This window comes from Cloeon dipterum, chromosome 1, assembly GCF_949628265.1.
Source record: "Cloeon dipterum chromosome 1, ieCloDipt1.1, whole genome shotgun sequence".
Taxonomy (NCBI): domain Eukaryota; kingdom Metazoa; phylum Arthropoda; class Insecta; order Ephemeroptera; family Baetidae; genus Cloeon; species Cloeon dipterum.
The window spans coordinates 11,937,984-11,953,714 of NC_088786.1; the positions used below are offsets into that span (position 1 = coordinate 11,937,984).

At 41.8% G+C, this 15,731-nt stretch overlaps 2 protein-coding genes across 2 annotated transcripts; both read right to left on the bottom strand.

The window, feature by feature from the left end:
* Positions 1-60: 60 nt before the first annotated feature.
* Positions 61-12,170, bottom strand: LOC135934873 (short stature homeobox protein 2-like). Its single transcript, XM_065476890.1, has 5 exons — positions 11,915-12,170; positions 1,879-2,093; positions 1,754-1,826; positions 1,131-1,324; positions 61-680 (listed from the first exon to the last, which is right to left on the bottom strand). Exons 1-5 carry the CDS (start codon positions 12,168-12,170, stop codon positions 357-359), a joined length of 1,062 nt encoding a protein of 353 aa, XP_065332962.1. The 3' UTR covers positions 61-356.
* A 1,958-nt stretch (positions 12,171-14,128) lies between these two features.
* On the bottom strand, positions 14,129-15,708 carry LOC135948596 (glycine, alanine and asparagine-rich protein-like). Its single transcript, XM_065497951.1, has 5 exons — positions 15,556-15,708; positions 15,365-15,436; positions 15,265-15,299; positions 14,634-15,206; positions 14,129-14,523 (listed from the first exon to the last, which is right to left on the bottom strand). The coding sequence occupies exons 2-5, from the start codon at positions 15,399-15,401 to the stop codon at positions 14,293-14,295; spliced, it is 876 nt and encodes a 291-aa protein (XP_065354023.1). The 5' UTR covers positions 15,402-15,436; positions 15,556-15,708; the 3' UTR covers positions 14,129-14,292.
* Between the last annotated feature and the right edge of the window lie 23 nt (positions 15,709-15,731).

Consider the following 15,731-nt stretch of genomic DNA (forward strand, 5'->3'; position numbering starts at 1 on the left):
ATCGTTTTTGTTGTTTAGGTGGAAATAAAATCAATATTTTCTTTTAGTTTCCTAAGTATATAAATTATTTATTCATTTTCCAATGAATAAACTTTGCCGAAGAAAACAAAAAATGTTCATAACATGCGGTTTTCTTTTTAAGATTTTTAAGCAGAAAAGAGATGCATTTGATATTTCCATTTTCGCCACTTTGTCTCTTTTTGCCGGACGTGCACACCAATCGCAGCTCGTCCAGCGGAATTTCCGCGCAAACAACAAATTTCTTTATGCAACGTAAAATTAATGTTGAGATCCTGGTGCACTAGGCGACGAGTCCAGCAGTAAGATTCACAGATTCTGAAACGGGTCCGCGGGCCTCACGCGGCCCTCTCCTGCGGCAGGCCCAGCGCCTCTGCGTGCTTCTTAGCCTTGAGCCGCAGGTCTGCAATGCTCGAGTTCTTGCTCAGCAGCAGCCGCTCGTGCTGGGCGGCCGCGGCGGCCAGGGCCGCCTGCAGGCCGAGCGGATACTGCGGCGGACAGAAGAGCAGCGGCGGCGCCGAGCTCGTGGCCTGGGCGCCGCTCAGTGGAGGGCTCTTCGACGGCGAGACACCACCCGGAGGCACGGCGCTGGGGGCCCCTGGGCCACTCGACACGGGCACAATTTGCCCCTGATGCTGCAGGGCGGCCGCGGCCGCTGCGTACTGAGAAAAAAAAGGGAGAAAATATGTTTTTCAATGCACAACTAAATTCGCTGATTCTTTAATTTGGTGATAGAAATCTATTAATTAACTTTTATAATCCACAGATTATCTACTATCACAATATTTGAATTGCAAGGTAATTCTCATAGTGACCTAAATCAATTTTCTGTTGTTTGATATTGGGGCTTCTTTTTTATTTACTTTAACGCAAAATAGCTAAATTTGAAATTGCATTGTTTTTATGGGCATTATTGTTATTTCATGTGATTTTTTAATAGACATATACTATAAAAGATAAAATATATTATTCCTTCCTGCAAAAGAGAACTTGCCATTATATTCGATCAAATAATTTTTAACAAAATAGTATTTTTTCTTATTTTCAATTTAATTAAAACGAATATTTCCCTCAAATTTAAAAGTTAAATATAGGATATTTGAGGAACATACCTGGTGTGCAGCGCTGAGGATAGCGTTGTCGAAAGCTGGGAAGGCAGCGGCCGCTGCTGCTGCCACGGCAGCAAAGGGCAGTCTGTCGTAGGCAGCCTGGCCGATCCTGAGCGATGGCACGCTGACGTAGGGCGCCACCCTGCACGGCTCGATCGGCGTCGACACCGGAGGACTTTGACTTAACATTATGCCTGCTGCAACAAAAGAAACAAATATACTAATTTTTAATACGGAGAAATTTTGATACTTATTAATTTTATTTAATTAAAAGTTTTATTTAATTGGTGAGCGAGGGAATTCGTAAATGCAATCGCTCCTCGTTTAGAGACACAGCTTGAGTAGCAATCAACTTAATTAATCGTCTCGAGTGGCGCTCATTAGTGTAATTAAATGCCCGCGGCTATACGTTTAATGGCGCGCCGCGAAGAGCAGCCCTTGCTCACTCAACGGAGGCGACGAGTAGGAGCGGAAGGATCGACGCGTGTTAATGCTCGTTTCGAATCAATCAGAACGCTTCTTGTTCACGCCATAACCTCCGCGAAAACATTTTACAAATCATATCCCCCCGCATTCTGGGTTTATTGAATTTCTTAGCAATTTTGGTTGATTGGTTTAACACACACCTTGGTAGTCCTCACCTTTCTGCATTTGGCTCTCGTGTTTCCTGCACTTTGCTCTTCTGTTTTGAAACCAAACCTGCAACACAGCGAATTTACAATCAGCTCCGCACCTAGGTTCGAAGCCGTACCTGCACTCGAGCTTCGCTAAGGCCAAGCCTCTGGCTAAGTTCTTCGCGCATGAACGCGTCGGGGTAGTGCGTTTCATCGAACAGTCGCTCCAATTCGTTCAGCTGTTCCAGCGTGAAGTTGGTCCTGCTCCGTCGCTGCTTGCTTTTGCTAGATGGGCCCAGGCCCCCCGGTCCCGCATCTCCGTGTGGAGAACAAACACCAGACGGCCGCCGCTCTGCAACACGCACATTAACGAATGTGTTTTAATTGTAGTCAAAAATAATCTGCCTAACAGAAGAGGATAAGTAGCAACCCCTGCTGGCTAATTTCCAGAACAAAAGATGAATTCAAAAATAAATATAAAAGAGATCCAACGATAAACATTAAAAAAATTAAGCTAAATTATATTTCTTGGATCTATTGGCTTTTGTCTTTTTTCATTGTTGAATTTAAATTCATGGATGTTAAAATATCACTAGGCTTCATTTACCTCACCTCCGTCTAGGTTTTTTTTATTTAAGACAGAAATTGTCCTCCTAACATTAAAATATCTCAAAGAAATGGTGGAATTAATGGGTTTGTGAACTTTTGAAGGGGACGATATATGGCGCAAGGAGGGTTTCATGTTTAGTTTCACATGATTTCGTCACTTGCTGTTTTTTTTTTTGACTGCTCAGGAACGAGTGCATTCTATCGTTATATTGTTTAATAGGTTAATTACTACTGATGAGGCCCGAGGACTTGCTGTCCTGCACGAGTAATTACTAAAATATCTTCAAATTTTTGTTTTTGGCCGCCCACGCTGATTAAAAAAACCCACACATAATGTGGTGTAAGCCTAATTTTTATTTCCCTATATAGCTTTTAGAAAAATCTGAATTCCTATATAGCTTTTAGGATCTTTAACTAAAATTATTCGAAATATTTTCATGGTATTTTTGTAAAAAATTATCAAACAAGCAAACTGTTCTCTTCAAATTACCAATTCGTTGGTTGAATGAAACCAAACAAAACCAATTGACGTGTCGCTGACTAATTTTCAATGGGGTAGCAGTAAAATAAAATTTGCATCAGTTTCAGTCTGCACGACGCTTTTGTTTGAATTGGCAGGTTTCCGCCGCAGTTTACGAATTAAAAATGCACGCGGCGCACGCAAATCGAGTTATGCGCGATTCGCTGATGTCGTCCGTGTGTTTGCACATTAGGATTTGTGTTTGATACATACACACGGTGGCCGGCGTAATCAGCGGCGCATGCACTTAATCACGGCAAAAAGTGCGCCTAACTGAATTTGAGCGGAACGATCCGCACAGTCGGCCAGCGAGCCAATTTGCAAATCCGCGGCAAATTTTTCCGGCAAACACGACGAGCAGGCGCGGAAGACTCAGCTGGAAACGGATCTGCCGTGCCCGTCTGCTCGACTCGCTCAACAACAAGCCGATTCAATTTTGCACTCGAATTAAGCGCAATTAAGTATGCAAACAGCGTTTTGTGTGTGTCCTCACGCTCTGCTTCAGTTTTTGCACCAATGTGTTGTACTGTTTATTATTAAAATTGCTACCAACCTGCACGGACTGGATTTAACTTAATTCTTGTATGTGCGAGGTAGGTGAAAAGCGAGGAGCTGTTTTGGTAGCAGTTTGAAAATAGTGATTCTATATATTATTTCTTTTATATAACTCAAGACAAAAAGGCGTCGGCCAATAGTTTTTCGGATATAGCTGAACTTGCTATGCTTGAAATTAACATTTCTTCTTAAATTTAACCTATTTTAATTTTTAATCCAGTTTTAAAATAACTGAATAAAAGATATTTCAGTCATTTCAACATTGTTGTGAAATAACTTATTGTTAGAGTTTTGGGGTCGTTAACAGATGGCGCCATCGTTCATCTGCAATTTTTTGGTGCGTGCACTGTGATTTCAGATTCAATCTTGCTACAGATTGTTCTTCATCCTTAGCGTAAAAAGATTTAATTTAATATACTATAGGAACCAAAATCGGTTCCGCCAATCTCGGTAAATACGACACTAAAGATTTTTCACCTTGAAATTTTTCTGGTGGTTTTCATGAAATTGCAAAACAAATATGTAATCCTGTCTTGTCTTATTCTGATGAAATTATCTGGTCCTGCTGAAATTTCAGGAACAGTTAGAAATCCTATCGGTTCCATTTCCTGTCCTGAAATACTCACTATCCAGATATATCGTCACTGAAAACGAAAATCAATCGGTTCCATTTCCTGTCCTGAAATACTCACTATCCAGATATATCGTCACTGAAAACGAAAATCAAATTAAATTACTTTAAACGGATAAACATTATTTCAAAAGTGAAAATTTAATTGATTTCTTTTTTGGCTCAGATTTCCTCATTTGAACTATTCCTGGACCAGCTGTAAATATTTTGAAATCGCACGGCTATAAATTTTTTGAAACCTTTCTTGTGAAATATTAATTTTTTATAGAAAAATTGCTTTTGAAAGTAAGTAAACTTTTCGATATTTTTAACTATTGTGAAATCATTGTTTGCGGTAAAGGTTTCGATAGAATGGGCCCGGAGGGCAAAAAATGCTGATGCGCATGACACCTTTTGAAGAAAGGGATATTCCCTACAGGTTTGGCAACAAACAAGAGAAAAATCCTCTTCTATATTATACCCTTAACTCCATAGTCGAGAGGTTAAAGCGACTCGTCATTGCCAGTGACCGCGGTTCCTGATAATAGAATCACGGGTTTGACTCCAGGTCCTGAATAACGTTTTGCAGCACAAATATTTTTTTAGAGTGGAAAATTGAGAAAATAATTATGTGATATTTTTAAAATCATTTTATAGGAGAGACAAAATTTAACGACCAAAATACGCAGCAGTAAAGTTTAAATACTCACAGAATGAGTTTTAACTCGGAGGATGGTGTTTTCCCAATTTGTAATTAAGTCGGTGTCTTTTGAAACGAGCCTACGGCGGCGGCGTGATGGATGAGAGACGAGCGAGCGGGTTGGAAATAAGGGAAAGAAAAGTGAATTAATTAATGAAGTTAAGTGCTGCTGTGCGCAGCTAGTTCAGAGATTGCCCTTCTCGCCCGTTCTCTCTCGTGCGCGCGTCTTGAGGGACGAGAATTAATTCGCGCGCGCAGCTTTTGTGCGATTCCAACCCCCTCCCTCGGCCGCCCCTGGCTGGCTCATCCCTCTGAGCCAGGGGTTAATGGTGTGCAAACAAGAAACTCATTGACAGCCTCTTTAAATCTCCCGCTAATTTGATTACAAACACGCTCTCTCTCGCTCTGCATGACTCAATTTGCAGAGAGAACGGCGATTAAACATTTTCCAGGGGTTAGTTTTGCTCGCAACCCCCCTCGCGCTCAGTCAGATTGCGGCGCATTGAATCAAAGCTGCGCTGCTGCGAGCTTATTGTCTACGGCACTTTGATTGCCCAATATTTTGTTCAGTCATTCCTTTATCACCACCAATTTTCGACTGTGTGTACATAGCACGCCGCAAGCTCAAATTTAGCCAAACTTTCGTCGGCGGGGATTTACATTTCACCCACGCACTTCCTGCTGGTTTTATATCGCAATAAATCTGTTTTATGATTTTCAAAAGAACAAACATGCTTTTAAAAATCGATAAAAACCTACACGAGCAATTATAATAGACAAAATACTTTAATAAATTTGAGCATTTGCCAAAATTCTTATTACCAGTTTTATAAAACAAACTTTGCGATTTCTCATATTATTTTCGAAAATTTCTCTTTTGCTTTTAGGTTAGGTGAAACAAAGCTGCGGTGGAAAACCAGATAAAAAGCTATGTAAATCAGTTTGAAAAAGTTATCCCAGGATTGCAGCCGCGGCAGGGTTGATATTTCACGTCAGTTTTGTTGGAAAATTACTCGGCGACACGACGCTGCGCCGACTCGCAGTGCGAAGCGTCAAAATGATTAAAACGCTGTCCGCCGCCCCAACTGCGTCGAGCCCCCCGCGAAGCAGTGCAAAATATTAAACGTCAAATTCGAGAGAGCAGGTCCAAAAACAGGAATAGGCGACCGCCGCTTGCCGGAAAGGACCGAAAATGAAATGCACTTGACAATGTGCAGTCGGTGTGACATTTGTTTTCCCATGCACTTCCTGCATTAAACAAAACCTTCTTTATTATTTACTTCATGGTTCTTCATGCTCCAGTAATGGCTTTAACAAGTAAATTTTGCATGATTCCTCGGTTATATAAACTTATTATTCGTTTATTATTTTTCTTTTTAAAGTCATGTCATGAAAAAATTAAAAGAACGGAATTCAAAAAAAGAAAAGATATGTATATTCTAGAAATTAAATGTTTAGCTTAATTTTCGCTCCAAAGAATAATTAATTGCACCGAAAATAATAAAAATTTCACCCTTTTCATATCTGAAAATGACAATTTTAGCCTAAAAACATGCCAACTGGTCCAAAATATCTAGCTAGATATTCGTTCCAGCTATTTTGTCAATATTTGGGCTATCAATTTTTTTTCATCTGTAGATTATTAAATCGTATTTTTTTCGAATCATAATTAATTTCCAATTAGTTGAAAATTACAGAATAGCGTATTCCATATTTGAAAATTGCCCGCTTTCATTGATAAAATTGCTCATCACAGCAGCTACCAAACTTATTTCACGGTGATCCTTTTAAGCAGCACAAAAGACCATGAATTTTACGATAGTTTTTAATTTTCCGAAAATTGATATTTTGTGGCTGGCAAGGGGGGTGAAATAATAAATTTGCAGTGACGCAAGTACCCCCGTTGAAATCTCACTGGAATTCATCTCGAGCTCGTCGGGCTAATATAATTTAGAGGCGTGCCTGGCGGAGGCGCGATCGCTTCTTATTTATTGGGCCGTGCTTGAGCAAAGCATCTTTTCCTCTCTCTAGCTCGCTTGCTCTCATATACGCAGCCTATGTGAGAGCGCATACTGGGGGATTTTTATTTATTGTGCGATTATTTATTCAATTTAAAAGGAAAACAGAGCGAGCAGGAAAACGGCTGGCGGGCGGAGCGGCAGTTCATTTGAAATTCAGCCAGAGAGCGAGGCGGAGAGCGGACAAATCGAATTATGCCGCTCGTCGGAATCAGAATAAAATAAGGCAAATTGAATTAGCAATGATAAAACACACGCCGCGGATAAAAATCTCGCCCGCCCGCTCTCACTCGCACACGCTCCGCGGTCAATTTACCGCTGCCGCTTTTTTGTTTCTACCCCTAGCTGCTGGTTGTGCACCCCGCGCCGGGGGCAGCAACCAGGCAAGGGGCGCAAACCCCGCGGCAGACCGACCGACACCTCGCTCTCCTTTTATTTCGCCATATAACAACACGCATATACAAATATTACAGCGTTGACGCGCGCGGGGAGATGTAAATTTTATTGAGAGAGTTTAATGAAGCGCCGCCGCCGCCGATCCAAGCCGGCTCCGTACTGCGTAAATGCGTCAGCCAAGAATCCATTTCCTAAATTGACGCCGCCGCCGATCGTTTTCATCTGTCTGCTTCTCTCTCTCTCTCTCTCTCTCTCTCTCTCTCTCTCTCTCGTCGCTGCTCTACGTGAGCATTCACTCTTTTGACTGAGAGAACTTTATCGACTGACACGGCTAATTAAACCCTCTCACGGTGGCTGCTAATAAAATTTGCACGGGCTGCTTGACAAATTTAGCTCCGCTAACTCGCTCCGCGCTTTTCTTGCTAATTAATTGAGTTATTAATTTTCTTGTAATTCGCCTCGCGACTGCAACGACCGCTTTTTGCTGCCGACTCTCCGGTTTAATTGCGCTTTGTCAGTCAGCTGCGAGGAATGTGAAGGCGGCGGAGAGCGAGATAATTCCAGCAGGCGAAAATTACTGGCGAAGCATTACTTGAAAATTAATTGGAGCACTCTCGAGCTTAGCTTTTGAAATTATACAAGGCCTATAGTGAAAGATTGTTGCAATTTTAGATTTGTTTGCCACGTTTAAGAAAATTTCTCTCTGTTAAATTAAATTAATTAAAAATAATTTCTCCCCTTTGCAACATGCATTTTCTTTGTGTTGAAATTATTTACTACTTTTATTTTATTACATTTTTGTTTCTGACTCAAAATGCTCAAATAGCTCAACGGATAGGGAGGTGCACCAGTGCCGACTCGCCACTTGCATATTTTTGCAACTTTCCAGTGGCTTAAGTGACAAATGAAAAAAAAACCTCGGTGCGGGAGGCGAAAGGGTGGCCACATTGGGCCCCATGCTATCCGCTCGGCTGTGTTATTGGGACCCAGTGAGCTCAGCCCACGGGATGTGCGGAGCAGAAGTTAAAAAAATAAAGGAATATATATCAGAATAAATATTAACTGAACTTCAAAATGGCCTTCATCGTCAACTGTAAGCAGAAATTTGCAGTGATTTTTAAATAAGCTTTAAATTATAGAGTATATATTTTTAATTATGTTGTGGTCAAGAGATTAAACATCTCTATACTGTATATTTTATAAAAAAATCATTAATTTCCATTTTTTAATATAAATAACCAGTTGTTTTTAAATAAATTATCTTTATTTTAAACACTTGGTAAATGTCAATGAAGCACGTGAGATTGTCATAATTGTCGGGAGCTTTTAAATGCAGTTTCTTTATGAATTATGGATGCAACACACCAGTAACCGAAACTAGAAGAGCAGGACCTTCTCTGTAGAAAAACGGCAAACAGCTCAATACACACAGAGGAAGCTACATTCAATTTCTCCAGACAATATCAATATCAGACACATTTAAAAGAAAACATATTTTTTATATACATAAAAGGGATATTTTTTCAATTGCATCATTTTCTATAATTCTAGCTGGTACATTTAAATTAAATTTATTTAAAATGCATAAATCGGCAGGAAATTTATAAGCAAGCGGAAGAGAAAAAAATTATCGATATTTAAGTTAATAAAAACACAAACACGTGAAAATTGCATCAAAATAACTACTTTGAACAGGTAGCAGGTAAATTTTGACGCGTTTAAGTCCCTCTAAATTTGCGAATATTAAAAGGCGATATTTAATTTCTTATTTTGTTACCACTTGACACATATTAGTAAACTGGTTTGAAAAAATACATACAAGAAAATAGGGAGGCAAGAGCAAGAAAGGATTTATCTGTCAAATCTCTCTTTTACCCCAGTATCACCCTCGATTATTTTTGTGCGTAGCCCCTTAATTGCAATGAGCGAGACAACTGCTTTCACGTCAGGCAGTAATCAAAGCATCAGGGCGTGTGTGTTTTGATTCAATCTATTTGCTCTTTCTCCGCGTGCTGTGTGTGTGTGTGTGACTTTGGGGAAGAACAAGAAGTTGTTCAAGAAAGCAAGCAGCGCGGCCAATTCCCAGGGCGGCAATTGCGTCGAATAAAGCTGCTGCTGGAGAGAGACGGAGTGTGCATGTGTTGGTGTGTCCACCCCTGCTCGCGGCGCGTATATGTACGCGATAATAACGCCGGCTCACTCCAAGTGATCCGTTCAATCAGCATAAATGGATTACACTTGCTTGCACGCGCATGTCCCCCGCCACCAAGATTTGATTACGCTTCCGGCCTGCCGACCCGGAGACCGTTCTTCTGAGCGCTTTTATTTACGCGAAAATAACAAATGCTCGATAAAGCAACCCTTGGGGTGCTCCCTTCCGCTGATTTGCACCCACTTGATTGCATTAAACGACGCAATTAGCAACGCCTCCCCATCTCCGTGTGCATTTTTTGACCGACACCGGCCGCGTTTGTTCTCGTCCGCGCATGCAATAATTTTGAGGCCATACACGATTTATTGTTCTCTTGTTGCAATCCGAAGTATATATCTGCCTCTGTGTCCCATCAATTGCCTCCATCATATATGGTATTGTATACAAGCATAGTGCGTGAGAATTTGTGTCATTGATTTTGTGCTGAACGGCTAATAATACTCGTGTGAGCTGGACGTTTGGTTAAATATGTTAAAAATACCACGCGATCATGTCTCTACCTACATTATTGAAGGTTTGAAAACGCCTCCTGATGTAATTAACAGGACTGGAAAGTGGCAATGCTCTTTTAATCCCCTTTATGTATAATGTATTATTGTATTTGACTACATAGAGTAAGAATAAACAAGAATATGTGATACATAACAATGAAAATTATATATACATAGTGTGCTTGGTTTTTAATGAAGAGTTAATCAAAGTTGGAGCTTTGAAGTTTGACAAAAATGTGTTTGTATGTGCGACCGCAACAGTGATAAATTGTTTGCAAACAGCCAGGAGCATTGAATGCATTTAAAATAACCAAAATATTATAATCTCAAATAATAAAGTGCCATTGTCATAGAATTTTTCTCCAATTTGATTCTGGAATTGCTATCGGGATAGAGAAGGACACCACAATGATGAAGCTTAAGAGATTAATTAAATATTTATATAAGTTAACGAGAACCTGGATTCATATTCAAGGCACAAAATTTTTTTAAATCATTCGCACCTTAATATCAGTGGTAGACATTAATTTGTGTCTGTAATGTTAAAAAGTTACGAAAAAATTAAGGGTTTTGCAGCCATGCTCAAAGAGTAGTGGCTTCTAATGTTATGAAGGAGCCCTCAAGTGAAGATTAATTATTAACCTATTTTTTGTGTGAACCATACTATCTTTTATAACCTTTTCATAGTATTTTTTTTCTAAATCACCATTTTAATCATAGTTAACAAAGTTAAGAAAAGCAGTGTCATGAAAAATATCAGTTTCACTTTCGCGTCGTGAAAGAGTGAAACAATATGCCACCCGCACGGTTGAACTGGTCTGCGGCACAGTTTCCCTCTTCCCTCCCTCTTCAAGGCGGACTTTGACACTTTAAATGTGTGCATGCGACCATAATGTATTTTTCTTTATAGTTTACTCTTTACCATATCATCCCTTAAAAATTGTAGTCAGTCGAAGTTTGGTTTTAAACACTTATACGGTTAAATCGTTCAATTAAATTGATAGATTTTTCGGTATCGCTCTTTTATTAAAAAAATGAGATCCTTTCAAAATCCGTATTCCCATGAAAAACTTTTCGTATCGCCAAAAAATCAAAATTATTTTGTTGAGACGCTATTATTATTATTAATCATTTTATTGGACACCATCGGTGTATAACTTAATTGCAGTTTCGTTTCTTATAACAGGATGCTTGGGATAAAGTTAGAGGTTTTTTGACACAGTCCAGTAAATGGTACATGCTATTAAGCGAAGAATCATGATTCTTCGCTTGAGACGCTATTAGACACAACAAAATAACAGGTTTACTCCAGACCAACACTGAAAAACATCCTAATGTTGCTGTATTTCTAGCCATAGCCACCGATTCGTTATCAGAAATCTAGGTTCTGATTTCCTCAAAAGTTGAACCACGTCTGTAAGTTATGAGTTACTTTTTATTATTGCTTCAAAAATAATTCCCAAGAAAGTGATCTGATGTTAATGTACACCTCATAAAATATTTCGACGGTATTCTTAGATCTTAACAATAACAAAGATCATTTGAAACTAAACATTCAACCGCACAAAGTTGACGATTTGTTGAATAATTTTTAAGGACGTGAAAAATCATAACTTCATAAACAAAATTTAAAATTTGCTATATACAATATTTGTTTGTTCCTATTATCTATTTGTATTTATGAAGTCATCCAAATATTAATATTTTGGGGAGGAACAAAATTGTTTTGTAAAAATCATGTATCATGTTTCACAAGTGCTGAAACGATATCATATTTAACCACAAAATGGAATCTGCATGATTTGCGACACATATTTATTGCTTCCTTTTATTTCGCCGTGAACCTATAGTAACCATTAAACATAGCGGTTTCTCTGATATAAAGATAAAACGTGTTTTTGTGTAAGCCCTTTCAAATAGTAGAAAAAGTATTTACAGCTAAATAAATTAAATATAAACATAAAATACGTCGTTTACAATTATTTTTACTCTAACAATTATTTCCGTTTTATTTTTTAATTAATTTGACACGCACTACTCTTGCAAAATTAAATTCTCTCACCTCTTCTCTCTTGTTGTGGTTCAGTCGTCGGCGCCGTATCGGCGTCGTGCATTGTTGGCGGTGGCGTCGACGCGGAGGCGGCGCCGTTAGGCCTGCCGTGGGCCCAGGCGGCGCCGTCGCTGACGTTGCTACTGGCCGGGCTGCTGCGGAGACTGCGGGGACTGCTGGGTGGGCTGCGGGGCTCCTCGGGGCCCGGGTCGGGGCCCGCCTCGGGCCCCTGGAACGACTTGGACACAAACTGCGTGAGCTGCTCCATCGGCACCGACCCCAATTGATTTGCGGCAGGCTGGCAGGAGCCGCGGAGCGCGCGGCGGGGGCGGCGCCACTCGCTCCGCCCCCAGCAACCCCGCGCACGCACCCCTGCCCCTCGTGGCGCCCGCCAAAGCCACTCCTGGCCGCCGCGTGCCGCAAGGGCGAGATTCCTCGGCGTCGGCGGATCGGGGGCGGCGCCGAAACGCCTCTGATGGACTGATCCCTTCGCACGGCCGAACGAGCGGGCAATTAATTCTCTTAACAGCCCTCCGATTAATGTGGCCGATTTCGGGGACTGTGCGCGCTTAGACTAAAAACTATAAATGGCTGATGGCACACGGCTGCGCGTCGATCCGTGCGTTTGCCAAAGCCTACGGTGAGCGTCATGTTGTTGTCAGGACATGCGTTTCCCTTCATGAATGCTGCGATTAGATTTTAATTTAGGTTGTCAGCATTAATCCAGTATTTGCTGCCATTAATCTGTTCAAATGCTTTTGCATTAGCATCTGTTGTTTATTTGTGTAAAATCAGTTAAAAATTATATCATTAAATATGGTCATTATTACCTAAATTAGATAAAATTTTTATTAATTAAAATTAATATGATTTGTTGAAATTGAAACGTTTTACACTTCATAATATATATGTATGCCGGAAAATATTAAACTGTTGCAATGGACAGGGAGTATGGTTTTCTATGTAATCTTCTGTAACGATTGAACTCTTAAATTTAATTACTTGCACATTTCGTGAATTTATGAAATAGTGCTTCAAATTCTAAACGGAAACTATTGCATGGTCCGGATGACAATTTTGACCCTTGCCAAACTAGGAATGTGTCCACGTGTCCAGATGCTATATTGCTGCAAAAGGCTAGTGTAATTTAACTTTGATCTGAAAGTGCATGACTTTTGCTGAAGTTTTTTTAATATTGTGACAGAAAAATATTTTGTATTATTTAGAATTTTTGAGTAAGTCTACGAATGTTTTTGAGTATATATCGAAGATTTGCTACTTTAAAACTACATTGAACTGCACCTCTCTATATTGCATTGATTTTTACCATTTTTTCTATTTTTGTCATTCAGGTATGTACAAATGGGGCAAAGTTGCTCTGCTGCGGCCCACTAACGATACTGTAATTTCTATCTTAGAATGGATAATAATTAATCACAATAATAGGTAAGATTTTCTCTAGATTAACAGATTTCTTCTTAGCATTTTTTAGAAAATTACTGCAATTAAATTTTATAATATAATATTTAGCGTTTAACACAAAAGCAGTTTCACAGTACGTTTAATCAATTAGTATGTGATATTATTTATATAAGAAGATAGATGTGCTATTTTTTCGAGTACTTCATACATTATGAGTAGTGCCACATACACGTCGGGAGGAAAGGTGCGCTCCAGTGTATCAATGAGGGAGCATGGAAAAGTTCAAAAGCAGCGACTGCGTGCGCGCTCCTCTCTCTCTCTACGTGTGTGTTTGCACAACGTATTTTATTCGGCGCTGCAATTCGATTAGAGTAACGAGTAACTCGATTACCTATTCATTCTTAAATCAGTTTAGCTAATCGTTTAACATGCTCACGGAAAAGGGATAACCTCGTTAGCGAAGGGAGCAATTGTCGTGTTGGTCTGTGTAAACAAGCATGGGCGACCACGCAGCCAGCGCTCAGGCAGGCAGCAGCGGCAGCAGAGAGGCGCGCAGCGTGTGCTGTGCACGCTGGAGCTGACTCCCCCGCCCGTTTGCTCGAGTTAGGGCCCAAATTAGGTGGAGCATCGCTCTAATGCACTTAGCTGATCAAATCAGTCGGGATAGGCACGGCATTATATACATCTCTCTCCGGCTCGGTCCTCTGCTCTTGCCGGTGCTGATTTTCGAATGAACTGAATTGCCATTTGGCCAGAATGATTTTTTCCAACGACCTTTTTCGCCGTAAAATAAACAGTGTAAGATACTTTTTTTGAATTTTATTGAAGTCTTGAGCTGTTTACAGCGTCGCACGGGGCAACATCGTAGTCAGCATTGATTCCATGAGATGATAGGAAAGCAGAGTTTTGGCAGAAATATTGCAGGAACTATTTGGTGCGGTGAACTCGCCAGGTGAGCTCTGCCCCGCTTATTTCTTCCATCCGCCGTGGCCTCCGGAGCCGCCAGCATCACCTCCGTGCGCGCCAGCGGCAGCACCCGCAGCGCCCTCAGCAGCGATCTGAGCGCCGAGCTTGGCAGCGTTGGCGGCGGCGGCGGCGGCCAGGGAGGCAGCGCGATCAGCCTGGGCCTGGGTCTGGTGAAGGTCGGAGATGGCAGCAGCCAGTTGGTTGGAAGCCTGCTGGGCGCGCAGCTTGGCCATCTGAGGGTCAGAAGGGGATTAATGGAAGCTGTACGTGTCTTTCAAAATAATTTGATTTGGCAGCAAGCGTCAGGGTTATTGGGATTTGGTAATATTTCTTGGACACTTACGGCAACCATGCGCTCTTGGGCTCCAACCTCCTGTTGGGACTCACCGGCGGCCTTCTCGGCAGCGTTGGCAGAGTTCTGGGCAGCGTTGAGGGCAGCGGTCAGGGAAGCGGTCTGCTGGTTGGCCTGTTGGGCGGCCTGCTGAGCGGCCTGGGCGGCACGGTTGGCCTGGTCGAGCTGAGCGATCTCGGCGCCGATCTGAGCTTGCGCGTCCTGGGCAGCCTGGTGGAGGGCGTTCACGATGGCCTGCTTGCCGGCGAGGGCAGCACGGGCGGTCTGGGCAGCCTGCTTGGCGTTGGCGGCCAGGGCAGACTTAGCCTGGTAGGCGGCCTGCTGAGCGGCCAGGCCCTGCTTCTCGATCGAGGCGTGCGCCTGGTCGGCGGCGCTGCGGGCGATGGAAGAAGCTGATCCGCTTCCGCCGCCTCCGTGTCCACCGCTGCCTCCTCCGTGTCCACCGCCACCGCCGCTGCCTCCGTGTCCACCACCGAATCCACCACCGAAACCGCCGCCGAATCCGCCTCCGAAACCGTGGCCAAAGTCTCCTCCAAAACCGCCGCCGCCGAATCCACGCTTAACCTGTCAATGCCAAATTGGTGTAATTTTCCATTAAATACTATTTTTATGAGAAACTTACCCTGGTGTCCTGAGCAAAAGCGAAAGCGGCAAGAGCTGCAAAGGGAAAACGGTTGTGCATAAGATTTGTACTCAAGCTTATCAAGGTTCTGATATCTTACCCACGAGGGCGAAGGTGACAATCTGGAATTTCACCATAGTGACCGTGGAGGTTTTGGACTGAGACAAAAGTTCTGTGGAAAATCAGATTTTTCCATTTCAGTATATTTCAACAATTTGAATAAAATGTAAATTGCAAAAGTTTGATAAAGACTACTTTAAGGCAGCGTTGGCCAGGCTGGATATCTCTTACCCTGCAAAATCCTGCGAAGATCTCCAAGTGCTCCAATTGCTTAGAGGACCTAAGAGATGAGGTGAGCGGAATGATTTGACCATCTACAGGCTCAGCATTTATACCCGAGCTGGTGTATCTGCAGAGTGGAGGAAGAATTGTTCCTTCTCCCGACGAAATCCATTCAAACAAAATCC